Source organism: Crocodylus porosus, unplaced genomic scaffold, assembly GCF_001723895.1.
Source record: "Crocodylus porosus isolate Cpor-Errol unplaced genomic scaffold, CroPor_comp1, whole genome shotgun sequence".
Lineage (NCBI taxonomy): Eukaryota > Metazoa > Chordata > Crocodylia > Crocodylidae > Crocodylus > Crocodylus porosus.
The window spans coordinates 73,496,802-73,521,596 of NW_017728909.1; the positions used below are offsets into that span (position 1 = coordinate 73,496,802).

The 24,795-nt window shown below is 43.2% G+C and overlaps 1 protein-coding gene across 1 annotated transcript in view; it reads right to left on the reverse strand.

The window, feature by feature from the left end:
* TMEM232 (transmembrane protein 232) overlaps nt 1–24,795 on the reverse strand; it is a 123,818-nt gene that overhangs the window by 58,144 nt on the left and 40,879 nt on the right. The window contains exons 6-8 of the mRNA XM_019532464.1: nt 14,052–14,151; nt 12,244–12,413; nt 4,938–5,095 (exon numbers count right to left, since the gene is read on the reverse strand). Of these exons, the coding sequence (XP_019388009.1) occupies nt 4,938–5,095; nt 12,244–12,413; nt 14,052–14,151 (428 nt within the window). The remainder of the gene's footprint in view (nt 1–4,937; nt 5,096–12,243; nt 12,414–14,051; nt 14,152–24,795) is intronic.

Sequence of the window (24,795 nt, forward strand, 5' to 3'; positions counted from 1 at the left end):
CTCCTGGCACTGGCAAATGCCAGTAAAACCAGCACTGGGAGCAGCTTGCAGGATGAGTGGGCTTGGTGGGCTGTGGGGGGTGGTCCAACTGGTCTACCAGGGATGGATGTTCATCTGGGGGTGGGTGGAGGGCTAAAAATAGTCTGATGCCAAGGGACTGGGTAGAGAAAGCATAGTCCTGGGGCTAAGACAGGGTTGGGCAAAATGCAGACTGCAGGCCGGATTTCGGCCCACCAGGCCATTCTATCCAGCCCGCAGGGACTCTAAAAATTTTAGAGAATTAATATTTTTCTGCCCCAGATGCCTGTCATGCAGCCCTTGATGGCTTCCCAAAACTTAGTAAGCGGCCCTCCACCCAAAATAACTGCCCACCCCTGGGCTAGGACCAGCAGCTGTGCTTTCGTAGTCCCAGGGCTGTGCTGGGATCTTTACAAAAATTCAGTTAGATCGGTCTTGCCAGACCTGATCTAAGTTAGACTGCTTCCAAGGTAGCATTAGCTTAGATCAGGTCAGCCATTATTAGACTGATCTGAACTTCTGTACAGTTTGCACCTAAACCCCTAGTTAGGTCAATCTAGGTGCACCTGGGGGAAGTAAGTTAAATCGGGTGGCCATTTTTAACATAATCTAACCTCTCTCTAATCTTCCTGAATGTTTGTATGTACCCAGTTTGCTCTAGGCACTGTTTGTAATCTGTTGAGCATTGTCTCCTTACTGGCTACTTATAACAATGTCAAGCGTAAGGAAGAAAAGCAGGACAAGGAAGCTTTAAACAAGAAATGTTGTAACTAACAGGAGAGTAAAGAGGACCCTGTATCTACCAGCTAGCAAAGAGCCACATGCTGCTTGTGGAACGAAAGTCATCAGGAGAACCAGAACTAGGAGAGGAAGTGCTGAGGAACAGGCTACTTAGTAGAGAGTTGAAGCAGCAGAGAAGAGGCTAATGAGAAGCAAAGGGCTTCTTGAAGCAAAGGAAAAATAGTTCAGTTTAAATGTTTATTAACTGTACATAGACAAACTCAAGAGAATAGAGAAATGCTTTAGAAAGGAGAAAGGGAAACTCATTTGATCTTAATGCTGTTAAATACACACATAAATTGAATAAGTATCACAGTTGCCATAGAGATAGTGTAGGATCATGATAGGGAGGGACTGTGCTTCATAAACATGATTGCTCTCTTAAGAAGAGGTCTGTACATAAAAAGCAGCTGAAATTCCTTTCTCTAAAATTCAGTGGACCATTTCTGCTTTGCAAACACAATTCTGAATTAATTTACTATAATTTGTAAAAACTTGAGACCAAAAACCTTTGGGGGAATAAAATGAAAATGGGAGAGCTCTGTAGGGTAGAGTTAAAAGGAAGCTTTACCGCAGCAGTAGCTGGATAGCAAATTTAAGCTTTTATACTTCACAGGCAAAAAAAAAAGAGAGAAAAACAACTCAGGCTTAGCCATTTTCCTTGAGGACTGACTGCTTACAAAAAGGCAGTTAAACCATACATGAAAAACAAATTGTGGAGTTGAATGATTATATATTTAAGCCAATTTTCACTTATTTAACTAAAAACTATTCCATTCTGTTGAAACTAGCTGACTCATTAAAAAATCTCAATCCATTATTCTCTTTCCCTTAACCACTTATCTGTCTTTAGACTATGAACTCTTCAAAGCCTGGACTATCTTTTCTTGAAAGTCTGGAAAGTGCATCGCCTGTGTTAGGTATCCAGGTTGTAGCCATGTTGGTCTAGAAGAAAAGGCAATCAGGACTCGTAGTAGAGATGATATCTTTTATTAAACCAACACAATTTTTCCAAAAAAATGTCTTAAATTGCAAGCTTTCAGGCACAAACACCCTTCATTAGGCATTGGAGAAAAGACTGTAAAAGTTCTCCTGGGAACTTTTACCACTCCTGGGTAGGAGAACTTTTACAATCTTTTCTCAAATGCCTGATGAAGGCTGTTTGTGCCTGAAAGCATGCAATTAAAGACCTTTTTTTGGAAAAATCTTGTTGGTCTAATAAAAGATATCAAATAATAAACAAAAATAAAAGGCACAGAAACTCCTTAAAGTTATGGACAGGAAGGGCAAGAGCTATAAGTGGGCAGTTCTGTGCTCTGGGTAGTCAGAAGAGCAGGAGTAGCACCTGCTATTTTTACGTCCACTCCTAAGTTGATGTCCTGGGCTGGTACCCTAGTCACCCAACTGAATTATGCTATGGTAGGGCTAGGTTCTATTCCACATATGAGACATCTAAGTGGACTTCCACCCTATTTAAGTCCATGAAGATCCATTAATGCATGAACTTTGTAACACGCCATCCATCATCTTGTCCTTAAGGCTGTCACAAAAAAGCAAGAAGAAGAAAGACAACCCACCCATCTTTTGTCTTAACAGTTTTTCAGAGACTTGAGTGGGGTGGAATAGAACACAGGAGGCAAGGATTTCGTTCAAACGCAAGATATTCTTCTTCAGAATAGAACTGCACTTAGTTGCTTAAGTCCACTTACATGTCTAAGCGGTGGTATAGAATCTGACACATACTGATTAAACATCCTAACAGATTCCATTTCAATTAGTAGCTTCAAACAAGTAATCAATTAAAACTGAGAAAAAATGCCTTTAGTCCTAAAGTACTAAATATAGATATGAGAAAATACTGTAAATTTTGTATATCACTAATTTTAGAGAGAGAGATACAGGTTTCCCTTGCTTTATGCTGTACATGAGTTCCTGGAAAACAGCACATAACTCATACTCACATAAAGGGAACCCACTTTAGAATGTAACAAATAGGGATACATTCCAAGCCCTCAACTGTACTGACCCCCATACCCACTTCTACCACTTTTAGAAGACAATTTGGTACTCACCAACAGCAGACAGTACACATGAGGACAGGGTGGTGGTGAATATTATCATAATGGGGATGGCAACTACAGAAACACTTGTGGCAGACAATGAGTGAGGAGCACAGATCCACACAGGAGACTATATTTTGGTGTGCATCACTCCCACAAAGCAGCTGACTCTGGGCTTCCACCACATAGATCGCATAAGAATGAATTTATGTTGCATATATTGAATTTTTGGTATAAAAAGGATCATTGCATAAGAGCAAATTTGCACATACAGAACACGCATAAAGTCAGGGAAACTGGTAGTTAGCCATATAAGTCTGAAGTCAAGCAGAAAGTAAAGCAGGGTGGCACCTCAGAGACAGACTGGTTCAGAGAGACATGAACTTTCATAGGCCCTACTTCATCATTTGTAGACGTGCCCATGGTGTGGGACAGAGTGTCTGACTTCCGCTTTTTTTGCTAGCAGTTATCTTCAGTTCTTACTGGGTGTGTCTACATGTCCATTTACACCAGCTTAAATTTTCTGCACAGTAAAATACTGTGCAGCAAATGGAAATAAACCAGCATCTACATGTTCAGACATTAAGGAGCATTAACACTGTGTGTGGACTGACTTGGAACTAAAGTTAGTCCCAAGTATCTCCATACACACAGTGTTACTGTAAGGTGTCTACACGTGCATTACTCTGCAGTAATTAATCAAGCGTAAATCTGATACCTGCATGGTACAGGTATCAAATTTACGCTCAAGTCAGCATAAGTCACCGTATTTGCTGTGCAGTATGGGCATGCACGTGTAGACACACACCCATACTGCGCAGTAATTTTGGTTTCTGCACAATAAGTGTGCATGTGTAGATGTGCCCACTGTTCCATTACTTCTGAAAATAGATAGCTGTGAGGGCTTTATGCATCGTATTGACTAAAAGTTAAATTACTTGACCATTTGCTCAGCATCATAATTACATTATACCTGGGATTCTACTATTATGTAGAGATGCCAAACCAAGCCCCTACATCTGCAAACCAATACATTTGCTGCTTAGATCAATTTATATAATGCACTAATAATTCACTCTAAGGAGGCAGAGTTTATACCTTTTTTGTTTGTGAGCTGAGTTATAGCATGAGCAGGCATTCCTCTGCATGGTTCTATTTATGTAAACCTTCTTTTCTTTAACCCCTAGTATAGTAAAGCTCAGGAACAAGACTAATTAGATATAGAATCATAGGAAAGTAGGGCTGGAAGGAACCTCAGGAGGATCAAGGCAGGATCATCACTATGCCATACAAATATTTGCCTAATCTACTCCTAAAACTACACAATTTACCCTGCCACACAACTACAAGGCATACTGCCCACAAACATGAAAAGTAACAGATTGTCCTTATTTTCAATATTGCATTTTACTAGAGGTTGCACAGCCCCAATGAAAAACTGGGAATAAATATCCCATGCCTCTGATTTTCATGTAGTAGTTTCTTTTGTTTTTCTCTAGATTTTTTTCTTATGAATGAGCACGTACCTACTATCACTTGCAGGGAGAGGCAGGTGGGGGAGGGACGGAGGCATTAATTGCGTAAAGTTGGTCATTTCAAATTGTAACTTTGCTCAATGAAACCCAGATATAAAGCTTGGCTTTACCTACTTGATTAAATTACAGAAAGATTCAAGAAAACATTCCAGTTCAAAATTAATTTTAATCATTCGAGATTAGCTTTTGTTACACTTGAGAAGTATGGAATGCAAAAATCAAAGCTTGGTACATTTCCCTGAAGGATGGTATACTTCATGTCTGTTGTTTAACTACTTGGCATCTTAAAATGCTGGACTGAAATTCCTATCAATAACAAACTTAATTTAATAAACACAAACTGGAACAATATATGTATGTGCTTCTAGCAAAAAAGGTAGGAACAATTTATTGATAAAACGAAGACATACAAAGTGCATAAATTGCTTCTGCTTTGGGAACTGAGATTATACATCTTTTTCATGGGCAATTTAGGGGCAGTTAACATTTAAACACAAAGGTTGTTTCTATAAGAATTATGTCAGATTTGTTAGAGTATCCTTACCAGTTTTTTTGGCAGAGCTCTTCCTTACGGAGCAGAAGATGTTGGAGCACTTCATCTAGTTGTGAAGAGTTGTTGTTTACACATACCCAAACAACAAGGCAATGCCAAAGAAAGGACTGAATCTTGAATTCTTTTTGTTCAACTTCTAATTGAACTGTCTGGTCAAAATTTAGGGTAAAATAAAAGAAAATTGAAGTGAAATGCATAGGTAAGAGGTACTGGATTAAAAAGTTAGTCTTTGAATTTTGCTTAGCATTTTATTATTTTATAAAACACAGTACTACAAATGTATCTAGTATCTTTCACACAATGTCTCCCAAAATCTCAGAATATAGTCATCAGAAGAGCTCCTGTTTTGTTCTCTGGCTCTTTCTGTATTCTAAAGCCGTCACCATTCAAATTTGTTTTTCTTGATATAATTAATATAAGGGGCCCTACTTATATGTTTACAGTTAAGCTTGTTTTACAGCAAGTATATCAATATAAACTGCCCTGCTGGGATTTTGCTCCATTTGGAGAAGGGATTTATGAAAAGAAAATTTTAGTTTGGCATTACATACAGCTTCATTGATTCTTGACTATTAACAATTCTTGACTATTAACAAAAGTACAAGTTCAGTAGTTTGAGGTTTTATGTCCATCAACCCTTTGAACTGGTGAACTTTCATAGAAAATTGTAAATGAGTAAGGCCTCCAGTACTGCATTCTGAACAGAACTTTGTGGTAATGCAAGTCTTCACCTCTACTTATCAGATTATAGGATCAAAGCCAGGCTACAGGTGTGGATTTCTACTCATTTTATGGTATGTATGTCTGTATGTATGTATGGGGGAGGGTGCGCGTGTTTGTGTATTGTATATTACATATCAAGAGACGTGGAGTGTTGACTTAAAGAGCCACACATGAAACAGGATATGCTAGTGCAGACCTCTCTTCCTTTGTTGGAGTCCTTCTGACTTCAGTAGAACTCCATAATAATGTAGCAACCTTCAGATTAGATTTGTAATGATTCATCAAAGTGAACCTGATTGGTGCACAAGGAGTTTTATACACTTACTTGAGTTGCCCGTGTGCCACTCATGGGAATGCTGCATGAACTAAACCCATCTATATGCTCCTGATCTGCACATGCTAACTCCTGAAAATGAGGTAAAGTAGCTAACTTAGAGCACTACCAAATGCATGTCTGCCACCACTTGGGCTGTCTTGGGCATCTATATTGGCATTGGCTCAGTGCAGCTCTGTGAGGCCTCATTTCCAAGATTTGCTGTGTGTAAAGCAGGAGTGAGAAGGGTTGCTTCACAGTGGGTGCATCTACACAAGACATTTCCTGAGGAAGAGACTAATTAGTTCCACAATAAAAGATCTCCATCTACATGTGTGGAGCTATTAGGCCAGAGTAAACTAATTAACTCCACCATAGGTTATTACTGCCAGATACAAGTATTATCCTATGGCAGAGTTATTTACTCCACTGCATTGCATATATAGACACCGACAGGGCTGGCTGGAGCACAACTGTGCTTCAGTATGGGGGCTGCCTGCTGGCTAGCCCCTCACTGAAGTGCCTTTATGTCCCAGACAGCCCCTCCACGGCACACTGAGCCAGGTTGGAATAACCCCGGGGTGGCAAGCTGACCCCAGGGGGCCCCCTACCAGCTGGGGCTGTGCCATCCCTAATCAACGTACTGCAGTCCCAGGCAGACATGTAAACACCGTGCCCAGGAGCAATAAACCTCAGTGAGAACTGCACTGGAATTTATTTAGTCAAATTAATTTAATGTGTAGATGCACTTAGTGGCATCCTACAGCACACAGCAGAGGCAGTACAGACACACCCTTATCAACTTCTATAATAATCTACTTGTAAAATTATTCATGTCTATCATTTATGCATTAGTGTGTGACTACTCCTGCTGCCTGGCTTAAATAATGTATATTGAAGGAAAGAATTGCCATGCTGGATCAGAGTTGAGGTCTATCTAGCTCTGGTTCCTGTCTTTTGATAGTGGCCAACAACCAGGATGATTCAGATGAAGTTTAAAGAACTCTTTAGTAGGCAGATGTAGCATAATCCTTCCCTCACACCTGCAGTTGAAGCTTCATCTGCTTTGTAATTTTAAGAGAGTGGTGTACCCCTAAATTGTGAGGTCTAATATCCCCTCTATGAAACTAGGATAACTCTGAACATTCTTGATATAGGTATAAATGTCCAAACCCTGCTTGTTTTGGAAATAACTTTGAAGTAATATATATTCATTATTCAAAATAGTTATAAAAGTGCAATCACAGTCCAAAGAGAAAGCCCCAGTCCAGAACAAAATACTTTATGGCCTTATCCACAAGTGCAGGCTCTGCAATGAGTCTACACATTCATAGGAAAAACTCTTTTCACAAAATGCTTGCTTCATGGCTGACAGAGAGCTTCTGGGGAGAGGAAGGGGGGTGAATGTAAATGAGCAAACTGCTCCTTGAACTCTACTGCTCTTGATTTCTCAGGTGCATGAATTTCCTCATTGGTGGCTATGCTGAGCCTGCAAGTTAATTCAGCTTAAGGCTTGTGGCAAGTTTCCTGCATAGCCGTGTGTAAGTAGGAGACTTAGCAAACTCAGGGAACAGGCTGTGGACTGGAATTGTTTTTTAAAATTAGCCAGAGTTCCCATGAAGGAGCTAGCATTCATCCTCACTTCTTGGAGGATGCTTGAGGGCCCCTACTGCTTGATTCAGTAAACCTTGGGGGATAATGTATTAAACTGTGCACTTAAATATTTAGTAGAAACTACGCTTTGTTAATTGAATCACCATCAGGATATGTTTTAGCTGTCTGCTCCTAACTTGTCTAATGTTTCTAAAATCCTTTCTGCTCTGTTACTTTTATTTAGGGATTCATAGCTATGACAAAGAACAGCAGACCTTGAAATAAGGAAAATAAAAATAGACATAGAAGAAGCTTCTGCAATCTGCTGCTGAAACGTGTAGGTGTGTATTGTCTATAATTTATTAGCAGCAGTGTCAGAAAGATTGACTGCATTCAAAAGCCTCAGACACCTGATTTTTCAGAGGAGATTCCTTTAAATACTAAGTAATGTTGTTGAAGGCTGTAACAATTCTTTTTCATAAAAAACAAAGGCTAGGAATAGATTATTATTCTGCTAAATTACACGGTATAAACTTTTCAAATCCCTAAACTTTCTATGAGTGAAAGAAAGGATAGAGGTGGTTTGGGCACCAAAGCACTCTTTCTTTCGTCCCTCCTCTTTGGTTTCTTCCTTTAATGATCCAGGCATTTTAAGAGTTTCTTATTTCTTATTAGTGAGCAGAGGTCCTTGTTATGAGAAGGTTCTCTTTTATTTTCTCTCCTCGTTCATTGAAGAAACTTGCTCAGAATTAATTAGTCTAATTAAAATGATGGTATCATTTTCACATGTTGAATGCAATAACAAAGGGTGGGAAGGATTTTTCCTTCAGGCTATAGCTGCAGCAGCATAAAAGTACCACCAAGTCAGCATCTGGCTGGTGGGGTTATTCCCCTGACATAGAAACTACAAAGCCTTTTCTGAAAGCTGTAGGGTAGGCGGTTTGTTTGGGTGGTGCTTCGAGCAGGGATAGTAGTAGCATTGCTATTGCACTTCTGTATGACGCTGCTACCTATGGGCAGTTTGGCTGGGACTGTCATAACTTAGCTAGCATTTCTGAGCCACCTACATTGTAGTCCCTTTTGGCCCCTGAACTAATCAAGAATCAGGAGGGAACAAATGGTGACATAAAGCCATTTTGGGCTTAACCCCCACCCCACTTCCTCTTTGGTCTGTAAGTTTAGACTGTGCCTTCCTGGCTAGGGACAGAAGTTACACATAAACTGGTTTAAGTGATCAGAAACTGGTTTAAACCTGTAACAGAACAGAAGTTCCGTGCACAGAAACCAGTTTCAAAATGGTTGGAACTGATTTAAGATAAACCTAGTTGAATGCAGTATCAGATTCAACTGACTTGGGTCAAACCGGTTTATGGAACTTCTGTCCCAGACCCCTTCCTGGTTTAGGTTAATTCAGAGTCCCCCAGCATCCCAGCATGCTTTTCCCTGGGCGGGGCTGCCTGCTTCAGAGAGCAGGGCTGGCCCCACTCCTCTCTTCCCTAGCTAGAGCACTGTCACTCTTCCAGCTGGCTGAGAAGGGGCTGGGGGACTGCAGGCACAGCAGCATCTCCTGGTTTTCCCCCTATCCCACACCCACTCATAGCTCACTGCTCAAGCAGGGATCCCCCCCGCACCCCAACAGCACAGACCTCATCTGCACAGACCATAGCCAGCATCTGGTCATGGTCACATCAATCCTATGCTAGCTAATGCTGAGAGATGTCTGTATGTGCGTGTCTCCAATTTCACTAGGACAAAGGCAGACAGAACAGTGTCCGCTTAGGACTTTTTGGTGCTAATCAACAGGTCAGCTGGTAATGTCCCTCCATTTCTTCCTTGAAAAAAACTTGTTTAAGAAGAGCTTGAACTAATGAGAGAGGATTTTGTTTTCTCAATGGACTGATAAACTTTGTGTTATCAGCTCCCTGCTGGCTCCCCTGCCTGTCAGTTTGCTGCAGACAGTATGATGAAGCAGGAGAGGGAGATTGAAAAGCTCACTATCATCAACAGATGCATGCACTACATACAAGCAGTCCTTTCTGTCCTGTCTCCCTTGCCTCAGAGCGCTAGCTGGGGACTGGGGTCTGGCAACACTCCCGCCCTTTGAGTAGCAAACCAGGAAAGCCTGGTGAGGGCTGTTTTCCCCTCTCCCACCAGGCACACTCCAGGTGGAGCCTGTGCAAACCAAGGTGGGGGTTTAAAACACTCCCTAATAGTAGAATACTGCCAGACCTAGCCATTCCTGCCCCGCCCCCCTCAGCTCAGTACTGAAGAAGGGAAGGGAGGGCTTGTTCTAGTGCCCCCCGACTTCTAGCCTGAGCCACTGCAGACATGTGCCTGCATTTCTTGATTCAAAAGTAAATGTCTATCCACTTGCAAATCGGTTCAAGCTCGTGGGTTAGACTAAATTGAAATGATTGAATCAATTTAGGCTCAGGCTTTTTGAATGCCTGTCTCTAGCCCCTGTGGTGCAACACTAAAAATAAATTACCAGCATCTTTTTTCTAGCCATGCAGTTTGTGGACACTCCACTTTTACTTTTATAATCACACTCTTGCATAAATGCCATACACCACCCAATGCCCAGGTGTTTCAATACTTAACATTCGTTTTCTACCAAGGCTTCTACCAGCACTTCCCCATTGCTTGAAAGCTGTTCAAACACAGCTTGAGGGCCTAAACAATAACAATCATATTACAGCTACTCTTTCTTCTTTATATTGTCTTCCTATTAAGTAGAGGATTAATTTAACTTGTCCCATTCAGTCTGTAAAGATCTTCACAGTGGGTTATATTAAAGATCTTCTTCTGCAGGCTTGTCCTGACATAAGGCTTGTAGGATGTTCCACTCTCCTACTTTCTATCTGTCTCAACGCCCCACTCCTAACTGATAAAAACCCTTTTCCTATCAGCTGTTTATTATCCACCCACACTTCTTGTTCTGAGGGAGCCCAGATTAGTGACTGTCAGGCCATGCTGTGAAGCTCATTCTTCCCTCCAAGTGCTTCTGTGAGAGGGTTGGCTGCTATGGTTAGGATTGGTTTGCTATGTTTCTCATGATGAAATCTGAACTAGAGGAACAATTCCTATTTTTGAAGAAGTCAGCTTTGAAGAGATTGGTTAAATATTTCATTATGATTATTTTCCCTTTCATTTTTCTCGATGTACTGAACACCAGCACTTTTCTCTGAGACCCCTAATGCAAGAGGAGTAAGTGCATGACCACGGTGCTTCCAAGTCTAGCTATGAATCAGATGCATAGAAAAGCATCACCTAGTTCAGAAGCACTGAGGCAAGTTGAATACAACAGTGGTTCTCAACCGGGATAATGCCACCTTTGAAAAAGTTGTGGGGGGTGCCCTGACTGAAAATGTTGACAACCAATGCATACACCATTCCTCTGCCCAAAGAAGTATACATGCAAGTGGCTACAGCCCTGGATACATGTTTTTTAAAAAATATTTAAATATTTTCTTTTCATGTTTAAGGGCCATTGCTCTTATAAGAGTTCACGTGGCTCTGTCACAAACAACATTATAATTATCTTAATGAAGTTCAGCTTTGTGACCCTGGAAAAGTCACTCAGGAGCATATTTGCTGAACAGGCTTGTTCTAAGCACTTCTATTAAGTGAAAATGTGAGTTCTCACTTTTTTGTGCCTCAGTTTCTCCACCTGTGAAATGGAGCTAATACTTAACCTCTTTAAAACATACTATAAGGCTCTTGGATGGAAACTTTATTTAAGACCTAAAATAGACTAGTATCATGACCACTATTTTTATTTGGGTTAGGAGGAAAAAACCAGAAATGGTGCTGGTTATTTTTCAGACATTGTTACTCTCTCTCAGGTAAGTACATGACTAAGTAAAGAGAAAGGAACAAGAAATATTGTTCATCTAACTGAGACTACATCAGCTCTTTTGAAGTATTAACAGCCTGCGACCTAGACACATAATTAGGCAGTTTTTAATCATATCAATGATAGGTTATTGTGTATCAAATAATTAGGGTTGTATCATCCCCTACTACAGAAAAAACAGCCAGAGGAGAAAATTAACTCAAAAAAATTCTTCATGGCCCATTGCACAGAAGTTTTGATGCCTAATCCCTTGGTGGGGGGCGGGGAAGGAGGCTTGGGGCTGCTGAAGGCAAACAGGGAACATAGTGATCCAACTATGCTGACACCCCAGGATCCAATAGGAAACCTTTGTATCTCAGGATAGCCTGGTAGAAAGCCAGCTATTTCTAGTTTCCCTGATCTGCAGCCTTCCCCCCCTGGCAGCATGGTTCACTCAAGTGCTGTGTTGCCAGAGGAGGGATATGCATGAATCCCTTTCCCCCCTCCCAACCAGTTTGAAAGAGTGAGCATTAGTTAAAGCTGTCCTAAAAATGGAATGTGTAAAGGGGACTCTTCCAATTGTACTAGTTAATTACACTGATAATTAATTGTATTAAAAATGTGGGTGGTGAATTCATGAAAGGATCTGTCTTACAAATCCAGACTGCAATCTCTCCAAATTGAAGTCTATTCTGTTTATCATTTTACTGAACTATTGACAATTTGTCCAGTTAAGCTCAGCTTTAATAATTTTCACAGAACTGCCAGGCATGCTTATTTGATCACAGTAATCCTATCTGATGCATCATACATCATCCGATTATGTTACCCACCGTGCCAAGAAGAGTCTGATCCTGTCTTCCTTCCAAGCTTACATCAGATCCTGATAATGATTCAGAAAGTACCATAGCACCACATATGGTTTCTCCAGACTCCCGCATAAAATTCACAGCCAGGAAGAGGTTTGGAAATGATGAGTACCGTAGTTCACAAAGTGAAAATGCTATGGCATGAAAAATAATTTGGTGAATATTATCTTACTATTGTTTTACAATGTGTTTTGTTTGGCTTTTACTTATTATATGAGATTTCCCTTTACTATTTTACTGATAGACCACTATCAAATTTACCACAGGGTAGATTTATAAATATTGTGTGACCTCTTGTGGTACAACAAAATACTACAAATATGATTCATAGCTAATAACTTACATAACCCACAAACTACATACAACTGAAGTCTATCATGATGACTGAGTTCCTAATTAACTATGGCTAACTCTGAACAAAGATGAGGCTTCCAGGTAGTAATGAATCACAATGTGAAATCTCTCTTGTTACGTCAGTTATTCGGTAACTAGGTATTTCTGGCTGACTGCTGGCAAACCAAATTTAACTTTCCTAAACAAAAGTGTAACTTTTTTCTCAAAATATTTTTGTAGTTTGATAATACTTGAAGTTTCATATTTAGCATTCATACACTGATATCTATAATGCAAATGTGGTTTGATTCCTGTTAAAATATATTTGACATAGAAGAGATTTAATTTCATGTATTCAGTTGCATGAAAAAGAGGGTTTTGTGAGAGGACATAACCTCAGTGGTTACCTAAAAGAAGGTATGACTGCCTGTAAACCAAGATACTGGACACTGCATATCAGTGTAAGTACTACTTTAAGAATGGCAGGTACAGGAAGTTCTATTGTGAAGATGTCTATTACTGTATTTATACATTGTCTGTAATAGACCACTGTGGACAAAGCTTGTAATATAAAAAGGTACACTAATGGGAAAGGTACACTAGTGGGGAAAAAGTGGGTAATCATTTTTTTTAAACATCCGATTCTTTGTTCTTCATTTTGTGTATTACTCGTGGCCATGACAACCAATGATAGTAGCAAGACTGCAATGCCTCTGCAGTCTTACTACAGCAGCAGCCTACTGATTCACTGCATCCAGCATATGTAAAGGCAAAAAACTGAAATATAATATGAATGCCTGTCATTAGGTCTGTTTTATCAGCAGTGCTGGCATAATAAATAAATAAATAGGAGCCTAAGTCTATGAGCACCCTCCCTCCCCATTGTGGTCAATGTCAGTTCTAGGTACTCAGCACCCTGAATAAGGTTTTCAGCACCTTACAGGATTGGATTATATGTCACTACAGTACCCTAGAACTGCTTAAGGATTTTGCAATGTTGACTTTTTTCTATTTATAGCAATGACCTTTCATCACCTAAAATATATGGTAATATCTAAGAAAGCTTTGTGTGTGGATTTCATGAGTAATTAACATCAATCAAATTCCAAAGAGGATTTAAATAAGTTGATTTGATTCAACTTCATTTTAATTTTTCAGCATTTCTACATATACTGCAATATCTATTGAGACCAGGCTTAAAAATCACAAGATACAGGAAATTTTTGGCACATGCCCTGAGACTATATTGACTAACTTGCATTTAGTAAGTCAGGGGTGCAGAGTTGTTCTAATTTTTTTCTTCCTTTTCACTTATAGACATGACCTTTACTATATACCTCATTTAACAAAACTGATTCCTAGCTTATTTACAGTTCCCAAGTAGTTAAAGGGTATTTTTCAAGAGATTTTCCCTATATAGAAAATATGTAATACTCTACCATTTAATCCTATTTGAAGCCCATCTATCTGTTCTTCAGAAACGTCCAATTGACCAGACAAATGAAAAACAAGGAGCCTTAAAAAAACCAAAAATCCAACCTGACAAAAGAAGTAAAAATATTATTGCTTTCTTCATAATGCTTACAGTAAATATGCAGATGACATTCTAGTTTACAGGGCTACACCATTGTCATCCTCCAACTATATAGTGATATAGCTCTGTTATATTATATCAGGAGAAAACCGGAATGCTAAATTGGGCCATACATATTTACACTCTACACATATAGTGATTTTATGACTAATGAATAATTTTACTGTGTGTCATTCAGTGTGTATTTATGATACTTAATAAATGAATAGTAATATCTTGGCACTTATATAGGTTTTTACTCTAAGTGGTTAGGACTAGTAAGGGACTCTGAGTCACTAAGCTTTTTTTGTAAGGAGAAAAAACACATTTTGGTAAACCTAAGACTGCATTTGTTGGGGATTCAACTTATCTGAGGAAACAAAAACACAAGAAAACCCATAACATGGTATGATGACCGGCAAAAATGCCAGTTGGGACAACAGGGGAGCCCTTATCTTTTTCAATATAGCAAGAGACCCTGAAAACTGAAGTGGCAGAGTATAGGAACTTCATCAAGGAGGCCCTGTGTGAAATGCATGCACACTGTAGTAATGTCCGTTCTGCCACCATAGGTTTAGATAGTACATTTGATGGCTTACAGATTTGGATGGTGGTTTAATTATATGCTTGTCAAGCTGATAGGGGCTGAAAAAGCTATAAAACAAGTGAAAAGAATCGAAAAAAGTTAATAGACGTCATACAGACATTGTTAAAGAAAATCATTTAAATAAAAACATATTTTTCCCCTCTCCCCAAAATTTCAGTCAAACACAAAATGTCAGAATAATTAGACTCCCTGGAGCAGCTGGAGGATACAGCTTTATTTCTTTTTGGAACTGAATGTATTGCAGTTGGATTTAGCTAAAGATTCAATACAGAATATATTGAATCAAAACAAGGGCTCCATTTAAGACCCCTGAGCAAGACGTAGGTAGAGCAATCATCTTTACTGTGCCAAGTGTATATGACAAAAGCCATGTCTAAAGAGAGAATACTGGCAGTAACTAGGGAAAAAAATGGGTATGTTTTATTTTGAAAATCTTGATTTTTCTTCTCTTCCCAGATCAAAGCTCATGAATACAGGCAAAACCAAGAGAATTTGTTCTTCTAAAGAAAGGGTTTGGAAAAAGGAAAACATTGAAGCATCTGTCTTTCTTCTGGCCAGGCTCCCAGCCAGGGAGTAAAGGAGAAAACATTTTATTTGGAATATTGAAACAGCACAAAGTGTTTTAAGTAAGTAGAAAAATCCTACCAGGCTGTTAATCAGAAAGAACATTCTTGTATTTCTCTTGGTCTTATACAGTTTTGGGGCCACTGGGAGACCAGCTCTTAAAATGCAAAGGTCTCTAGAGCCCTGGAATTGTAACATGAGAACTTTCACTAAGGTCATCTCTGCTTTTATTCCAGAACCATGCTGTTAGTTCACCTCCTTTCCTCACTTCTCCAGTGCTCCTGGATCTCTCTACTGCTATGCCACTCTTTGGTCCACAATGGCCCATGTAGCTACTTTTGGGTTTCATTTCAGAAAGACTATGATGAATCCAGGAGCTCCACAGAGTAATCCTGCCCACTTGCTCCTCCTCATATGCCCCAGTGCCTAGAAATTAGGTAGTGTAACTGGTTTGACACAGCCAGAGCCATGCTTGGCCTTTGTCTCAGATGTGCTTCTTGGCGCATGCTTAGGTCTGTGGTAAATTTGCTGTGATGTTCAATATCTGGGCTCTGATACATGCCAGCGGGAACAAGTGGGCAAGGCATGCTTCTTGGCAGCACTCCCAGATTCAACAGAGGCAGTGCAGACATGCCTTAAAACCAGCTGCTATTGCACCCACACCACCTCTCCTCGTATGATACAGGGTGAAGTACCTAATAGGAGGAAGTGTCATTGTATACCAAGGGACAAGGCTAGGGCAGATGTGGGGTACGGTCACTGGCCTGGCCTCTCCCAGGCTCGGGATACTCCGCACCTAACTTGTTTTCACTTTCAGGGATGGAAAGTGAAATCATGTCAGAAATATCCTTACAGATTGGAAAGCTGGGTTGGAATTAACAGGATGAAGTTCAATGCTGACTAATGCAAGGTGCTGCACCTCAGGAAAAGTAATAAAAATACAAATACAAAATGGGTGACTCCTGGCTGTTTGGCAGAACTACAGAGAAGGATCCGGGAGTCTTGGTAGATCGCAGACTCAACGCAAGTCTGCAGTGTGATGCAACTGCACGAATGGCAGATGTAGTTTTGGGAATGCATCAATGGGAGCATTATATGTGAGACATGGGAGGTGACAGTGCCTCTGTACTTGGCACTGATGAGGACTTATCTAGAGCAGTGTGTGCAGTTTGGGGCTGCACATTTTAAAAGGGATATGGAAGTTAGAGAGGGTCCAGAGGTGGGTGACAAAAATGATAAAGGTCTTGGAAGGCAAGTCGTACAAGGAGAGGCTGAAAGAGCTAGCTAGACAGTGAAATAAGCTGCCTAGGGAAGCTGTGATTTCACCATCACTGGAGGTGTTTAAGAAGACTTTGGCCAGCCACTGGTCAGGGATGCTCTAGGCATAGCTATGCCTATGTTTTACTATGAGTATTTCCCACGCTTCTGGGCTTTACTGCTTGCCACATGGGGCCAGGAGGGATGTCCCCCACTCCCTCTCTCCTTCATCCCCCTCAGGCTGCTAAATATCAGGGCTTTTTTAAGCCTTCCTCAGAGGCATTGGGGATTGGCTGTAGCCAAGGCTGGGGGTTGGGGCTGGGAAGTGACAATGCTCCTGCTGGGATATGAAGTCGGAGGTTCCTGACTAGAAGGTGTTCCCTTCCACTCCGGGTCAGACCAATCACCATATTTGGGGTTAAGAGAGAATTTTATCCCATGGTCAATTGGTATGGACTGTGGGGGTTTTGCCTTCTCCAGTAGCAAGGGGCATGACCCCCTTCTTGGGATCTCTTAGACATATATTAACAATCTTTACAGCAGAAGTATGTTGGCCATAGTGGTCCTCCTGCTTTAGAAAGGTTAGAGTATTACATCTGATGTTGTGTCAGGCTGGCTGTGCAGTTTTTCTAAGAGGTTATATAGTGGATTTGTACTGGATGACTGGGATTGGGATGATCCTACCTCAGGCAAGGGGTTGGTTTAGATGATCTCCTGAGGTCCCTGCCAGCCCTACTTCTCTATGATTTTATGATGTAGTTTAACATTTATTTGAAAATTATTACTCGTATGCTGATGGGGGGTGGGGGAGGGAGGCGATCTCTACACTTATACAATCCTAAAAGTTACAAGTGATCTGCTGGATGGGTAATACTTTGTTAGGATGCCAAAAAACCCAACTGTTCAATCTTGCAAAGTCTATGCAGAGACTGGAAGACAAATCCGTCCACCCTCATCTCACAAAATGAATAGGAGTTTCTGTTTTCAAAGAGTAAATACTGAAAAGAAACCCTTACAGTGTGTAGTTAGAGCTCCCAATTACCTTACTTACAAGAAGATAAATCTGCAGTATCCCTGACAACTTTTGTTGTAAAAGAAGGAAATGGAACTTGAACTTCAGGAACCCTTAAACCCTCGTAGAATAAACAATATGTGCACAGTACAAGTCCAAGGACCTTACTCAGTCATAGGAAAGTAAAACCAGTGCTACAGATCCCAGACCGTTCTTAGAGATGCCATATCCTTTCCTGGTGTTTACTGGATTCATACTCTAATGGAGATCCTGTCACAATAAATTTGCCACAGATCTCACTCAGCATTGCCCTCATGAAGAAAATTTCAGGGAGCTTTCCACTAATTTAAATACCAAACACCATGAATCATTCACCATTGTTGCAGCTGCAAAACAATTTCAGCAGCAACTGTCCATTTTCTGAAATAAAATCTTCTTTGAGACTGAACAAAGTTGAAAAGAGAACATATTTTAAGGTTTTAGTTAAAATCCATTCAATCTGAATGTACATATATATTGCATATATATTTCTGACTCTACTGCACTTTATTTTACCACTTTAAAAACTTCAGCATATTCACAGCTAAATTTAATCAACAGCAGTAAATTTCTGAAAAATATTTTCATTGCTATGAAATAGCCCTTTTGGATGCATTTTTCCCCAACTTTTCAACCATTTCTATTACCAACCCTCAGGTTCCAATATCCTCCCTAGCCAGCCCATTAATTAACAGTACACCACATGCATGTTGTGTGGAATCAAGTCTCTAACCCAGTCTATTACTCTTGCTTATGAGAAATAGTGTTTTATGTTTCTGGGCTGTGACAGAGGCTGCAAATACACATTCAAATCATCCAAGACAACTCTCCCAGATTTGTTTTCCTGAGAGAAAAATGGACTTATACAGAAGTTCAAACAGAGAAGCAAGAGCCTACAGTGTGGACACAGAATACACTTGCCCAACTCCTTTTCTGATATGTTCTAATTAGAAAGCATCAGAGCAGACTCGATTAATCTAATTAAAATGCTACAACAATGTCACCTTCACATGTATTCACCATCCCAGTGTTTCAAAATGACAGCGCATTTAACTAAAGCGCATTGAACAAGCTTTAATTAAAGTACCCCCACCACCATTTTGAAGTGTGTGGTGCTGAATACACAAGATGCTTCAGGCATTTTAATTAGAGAGGCTCCTGAAAGCTGCTCTAATTAAAACGTCCACCCTCCCACCCCGCTCCAGAACCCTGGAGCATGTGTAAAGATGCCCTGGGATGCCAGGGGTCCCTAGAACAGCCTAGAGCCTGGCAGTCTTTTTTTCTAAATGAATGTGGGCAGGAATTGTCAGGTACAGGGAAGGTGGGGACAGGGTATAATGCCCAGAAGAGTCCTCCAGTCTTTCCCCTCCCCTGTGCTATGTTGGAACCCAGCTAAGGCTGGGCAGGGTGTATGCACTTATATGCTTTCCTGCACCCAAGTACTGTAGTGTGATTCAGGCAGGGAACAAGCCAGGAGCAGAAAACATCCCCTAAGTGCTTCAGTACTTGACTTTTCTAGATCAAAGCTGTAGCAGGCACCCCTAGCCCCTGCTACTTGAGAGGTAAGGAGCTAGCACCAAAGGGCTGCTGTTAAGTAGGAAGCAGGGCAGGGGTCACCTGCAGAGCTACGTGTGCCAGGGAAACCCACTAGAGGTTAAAGGGCAGCAGGGGAGAAGGCACAACTGAGGCTCTGACCTGAAACTGCAACACCTGTGGGCTGAGCCATGTGACTACAGAAGGCGGGTCTCCAGCCTATTAAAAGTCTGGCCCTGCCTCCCACTGCAAGCAGAATAGGGAGGAACTCAACCAACCAGGAAGCCAAGGAGTTGCTGCCAACCCAGCAGCCAAAGGGTAGGAGTTGGTTGAGGACCGGGGGGGATCCAGAAAGGGTCTACATATAGATGGCAGAGTACACTGGAGGAGCTGATGCAGCTGATAGAGGTGGATAGGAGGCCACAGGGTTGCCACAGGTACACTCAGCATTTCAGGGTCTGCGATATGGTGGGCTGCGTGGGGCGGAAGCCCAAATACTTGAGAGATAGGAAACTGAACCTAGTTACAGGGCCAGACATGGGTATACAGGGAGAGCAACTTCACCCCAGGCCAGGGACGTGGGGGCGGGGAGGGGAGGGGTGCTGGGGAGAATTGAGAGTAATCTCTTCCTGAGTCAGGGATGCCAGGTGGGGCTAGGCAAAACTGAGGGCAATGTTGTCCTGGATCAGGGATGCCAGGGGACTGGGCAAAACCAAGAGCAGCTTCATGCCAGGGCAGGGATGCCAATGGGGTTGGGGCAAGGTGCAAGACAGAGCTAAGGGGCCCAGAGACCGGAGACATATAGTGAAGGCTGAGAGAACTGGACCTGAACCCATGGGCTGGGGATGGAAGCCTGAAGCTAGAATAAAGTGGGGTATAACAGGGAGCCAGAGGTCCCTGTTACTGAGAAGGGAGAAATACAGCTGAAGACCCAGCAATATAAACAACCATGCAACCGAGAAAGGCTGTGGGCCGCAGACTGAAGCAGCCACAGGGAGGATTGAGTGGCTCATTATCCTGAGAGCAAAACACTTGTATGAGCCCCTGACTTACCTTGCAGTGATAAGGTGGCACTCTGGGAAGTAGGTAAGGGAAGAGGGAGAAACCACTCAGCCACTGTATCAGAACTGGAATACCCCAAAGAGCACGCCATGTACCCAAGGAGGGGAACTTGTATAGGGAGAGTGATAGTTTGCCCTTTCTTTATGTACTTTTATCCAGAACAGGGCTGTATGAATTAATCTTATTGCCTGCCTGTTCTTTATGTTAGTTTACCCTGAGAAAGAATGGGGGTTTGTTAAAGGGACAGCACACCTTTTTCTTTCAGGGCATTCTTCCAGCCTGAGCAGGGAAGGTTTGGGTTCAATAGATAGACTTCTTCTGTTTAAGCTAACCAGTTGACCAGAAGTGACTATAAGGGAAGGAGGAGGTCAAAGGGGTGTCCAAGAGGCACAAGAGGTTGTGGAGAAGCTTGAGAGAGTCCAGAGAAGAGCCACACGCATGATCAGAGATCAGGAAAACAGACCTTACGACGACAGGCTGGAAAAGCACAGGCTCAGGGGTGATCTGATGGCCACCTATAAGTTTATCAGGGGTGACCATCAGTATCTGGGGAAACGTTTGTTCACCAGAGTGCCCCAAGGGATGACAAAGTCAAATGGTTATAAACTACTGCAAGACCGTTTCAGGCTGGACATGAGGAAGAATTTCTTTTCTGTCCAAACCCCCAAGGTCTGGAATAGCCTGACATCAGAGATGGTTCACGCACCTACATTGAACACCTTCAAGAGTAAATTGGATGCTTATCTTGGTGGGATCCTATGACCCCAGCTGACTTCCTGCCCTTCAGGCAGGGGACTGGGCTCGATGATCTTCCGAGGTCCCTTCCAGCCCTAATGTATATGAAATCTATGAAGAGTATTGTAAGCCCTGCCAGGGGCTGGGGCTCATAACTTAAGCAAGATACCACCAAGAGGGCCAAAGTCTGGACAAGAAATACAGCTGAAGCAGTCCAGAGCTGGAAAGGCTAAGACCAGAGCTCAAGAAGGGCAGATACCAGGGCTGGGCCTGGAATCCATGTTCCTCGGATAGTGGGCTGAAGGAAAGATAAATCAGCTAGATGAAAGGAGCCAAGGCTGGGAAGGCCAAGGTTCCCACAAAGTTGCTGAGTATCAAAAAGAAAAACAGTGGGTAGGGCAAAGAGCTTTGCTGTGGTAATGGCTGGTAACAACTGTGAGGCATGTGCATGGCTATAAGGGAGGTTGGAGGACACAGACACAGCCTTTAAGGCAAATGGTGCCCAGAGGCACTATTAGGGAATGGACGGACAATAGATGCAACTCTCGCTGGCCCCTGGGCAGCCTCCCAACAGTTTTTCCCAAGTAACTTCAAGGCACGGCAGAAAGGAAAAGGGGACGACCCAAGCACCCAGAAGAGAAAGGGCTCGTGGGGTCAAAAGAGCGTGCTACCATGCCACTCAACCCCGGCCCTGCCGTAGGGAGCTAAAGCCAAGAGGGCCGAGGCCCCTACGGGAAGGCAAAACTGTGGACAGAGTAACACCTGTGAGGCATGGACATGGTGGTAGGAACACAAGGATGCCACAAATTCAGCTCATAAGAGAATCAGGGCCCAAGGAGCCCCAGGCCAAAAGGAAGAGTGAGAGGAAATTTGTGTGCCAGGCTCTGAGCACCAAGTCAGATGGGCTAAATTGTGCTCAAGAGAAGAAATGAATACTGAGAGAAAGTAACCTGGGCTCACCAGCCTCTGAGGGAAACCGCCCCTGATTACCTTTAACACCAAGGTATGACCCTGAGAGGCTGAAGCAGGAGCCATACAGGATTAAGGCAGTCATTTGGCATCACAGCTGCCCTTGGGTGCCATCCTGTTACAGAAGCACTCCTGTGGGAGAAGAGAGAGAGAAGTAAAGCACTCTGGGATTGTAGAGATTGGATCTGTATCTGCTGCCTGTACAGAAGTTCTGTCTCCTGATAGATATTCTCCAGGGAGAACTCATTCCCATGTTATTTTTCTTCCTGAGTGGCAACTTTTAATCTGGGAGAAAAATTATGAGACAGCAGGGACGCTCCCTGGAGCAACTGAATGTCTGTCCAAGCCTTAACTGAGATCCTTGTCTTTTTGTAAAAAGCTGAGTTTCCTTCTCAATTATGTTTGGGAATGATTGCTCAGAAGAAACAGAAAAGAGATATGATCATGAAGTGCAACACTGGATTATTAAATAGTACAAGGTAGGCACATCTACACATGCATTTGCTGCAGCACCAGTTTACTTGCAAGTAAATTATTCGCAAGTTAACAGTGCCAGGCAGGTATCTACATGTTCAGGGAAACAGGAGCAGATTTGCTGCCAATCTGCTCCCACTTCCCAGGGCCCTGGAATGGGCCACTGCTGCCACCAGGGGGAGCTCCAAACTACAGCTGCAGCTGCCAACAGTCAGCAGCCCTCTTCAAAAGCCCACCTTGCTCACTGCTCTCTGGCCAGCCACTTCTCTGGCCAGGAGCAGCATGTGCAGCATAGGGATAGCATGTGGCAGCACTCTCCTCGCTGCCTCTGACTCTCCTGGCTGCCCCTGGCAGTGACAACCAACGCCCCACAGTCCTGCTGGCTACTGCATTGGCCCTGCTGGCCCATCATGCTGACCGCTGCCTGACCCACAGCCCTCTTTCTCCTCCTGGCTTCCACACACTCAGCAACCACCCGCCCATCTGCTGCACGCTGTCCTAGGGCTGCCGCTGTACACCTGCCACCTCAATCCCATCTGCCTGGCTGGACCCCACCAGGAATGCCAATGATGGGCTCCTCCCCATGGACACCTGGCTGGTCCTCACCTTGCTGAAGATGGTCACACCCACCAGCCTGTGGTATTTCAGACACCTTTTTGGCATGGACAAGGCCACTGCCAGGGAGGCTGTCCTGGAGGTATGGAGTGTCCTCCAAGAAGTACTGGGGACACTGTGTGCCACATGCATGAACCCCTAGCAGTGGTCATGGAGTTCCATGGCCTGGGATTCCCTCAAAGCATCAGGGCCTTTGATGGGACCCATATCCCCGTCATCTACCCGCCTCATGGAGACTTCCCCTATTACAGCTGGAGGGCTTTCATTCCATGGTGCTCCGGGCCATCATGAACCACTATGGCGCCTTCACGCATGTAAGTGCCAGCTGGGCAGGCAGCACCCACAATGCTCACGTTCCAAAACTCTGGCCTGCCAGGCCTGGTGGAGAGTGGGTGCTTTGTGCCAGGTGTGCCAGACTTGCAGCTGGGTGATGTGGTAGTTCTGTCCCTCATAGTTTCATAGTTTCTAGGGTCGGAAGGGACCTGAGCAGATCATCAAGTCCAACCCCCTGCCATGGCAGGAAGGAGTACTGGGGTCAAACGACCCCAGCAAGGTGTTTGTCTAGCCTTGTCTTAAAGACTCCCAGGGTAGGAGCCAGCACCACTTTGCTTGGAAGTTGGTTCCAGATCCTAGCCACCCTGACAATGAAGTAGGGCCTTCTGATGTCTAATCTGAATTTACCCTCTGCCAGCTTGTGACCATTATTTCTGGTCACTCCTGGTAGTGCTCAGGGGAACAGGGACTCCCCCAATGCCTGCTGGTCCCCTCTGACTAGTTTGTAATAGGCAACTAGATCCCCCCTCAGCCTTCTCTTGTGGAGGCTGAACAGGTTCAGGTCCCTTAGCCTCTCCTTGTAGGGCCTGCCCTGCTGCCCCCAGATCATATGAGTGGCCCTCCTCTGGACCCTCTCCATGTTATCCACATCCCTCTTGAAGTGTGGTGCCCAGAACTAGATGCAGTACTCCAGCTGCGGCCTGAACAATGCTGCATAGAGGGAGAGGATCACCTCCCTGGACCTCCTAGAGATGCATCTGTGGATGCATGACAAGGTACGGTTGGCCTTCCTGACTGTGTCCCCGCACTGTCGGCCCATGTTCATCTTGGCATCAATGATGACTTCGAGATCCTTTTCTGCCCCTGCACTGACAACAGGGGAGTTCTCCAGCCTGTAGGTATGCTGCTGGTTCTTCCTCCCCAGGTGCATCACCTTGCACTTGCCAGTGTTGAATCCCAGCCTATTCTCATCCACCCACCCCTGCAACCTGTCTAGGTCCGATTGTAGCCTATTCCTCCCTTCTAGTGTGCCCACATGCCCCAACATCTTAGTGTCATCAGTAAATTTGAATAGGGTGTTTTTTACCCCCTTGTCCAAGTCACTGATGCAGATGTTGAACAGTGCTGGCCCCAGGACCAAGCCCAGAGGATGCTGGTTACCAACTCCTGCCTTGGATTATGCAGCCCTATACTGGCCAGCTGGACCCCTGCTAGGCCCACTTTAACCACTGCCTGGGCCAGATCCACACCCTGATGGAATGCACCTTCAGGCACCTCAAGGTCTGCTAGTGCACCCTCACTACCCACTTTGAGTTCACCTCCCTTGGGTCATCATTGCAGAGGGACAACCTCCCTCAGGTCATCATCACAGCCTACGTGCTGCATAACATTAATAAGCCCCAGGGGGAGCTCTTCCACAAGGCCTGGGCCAAGGAGGCATGGCAGCGGTATGCAGCATCAGCAGTGCCT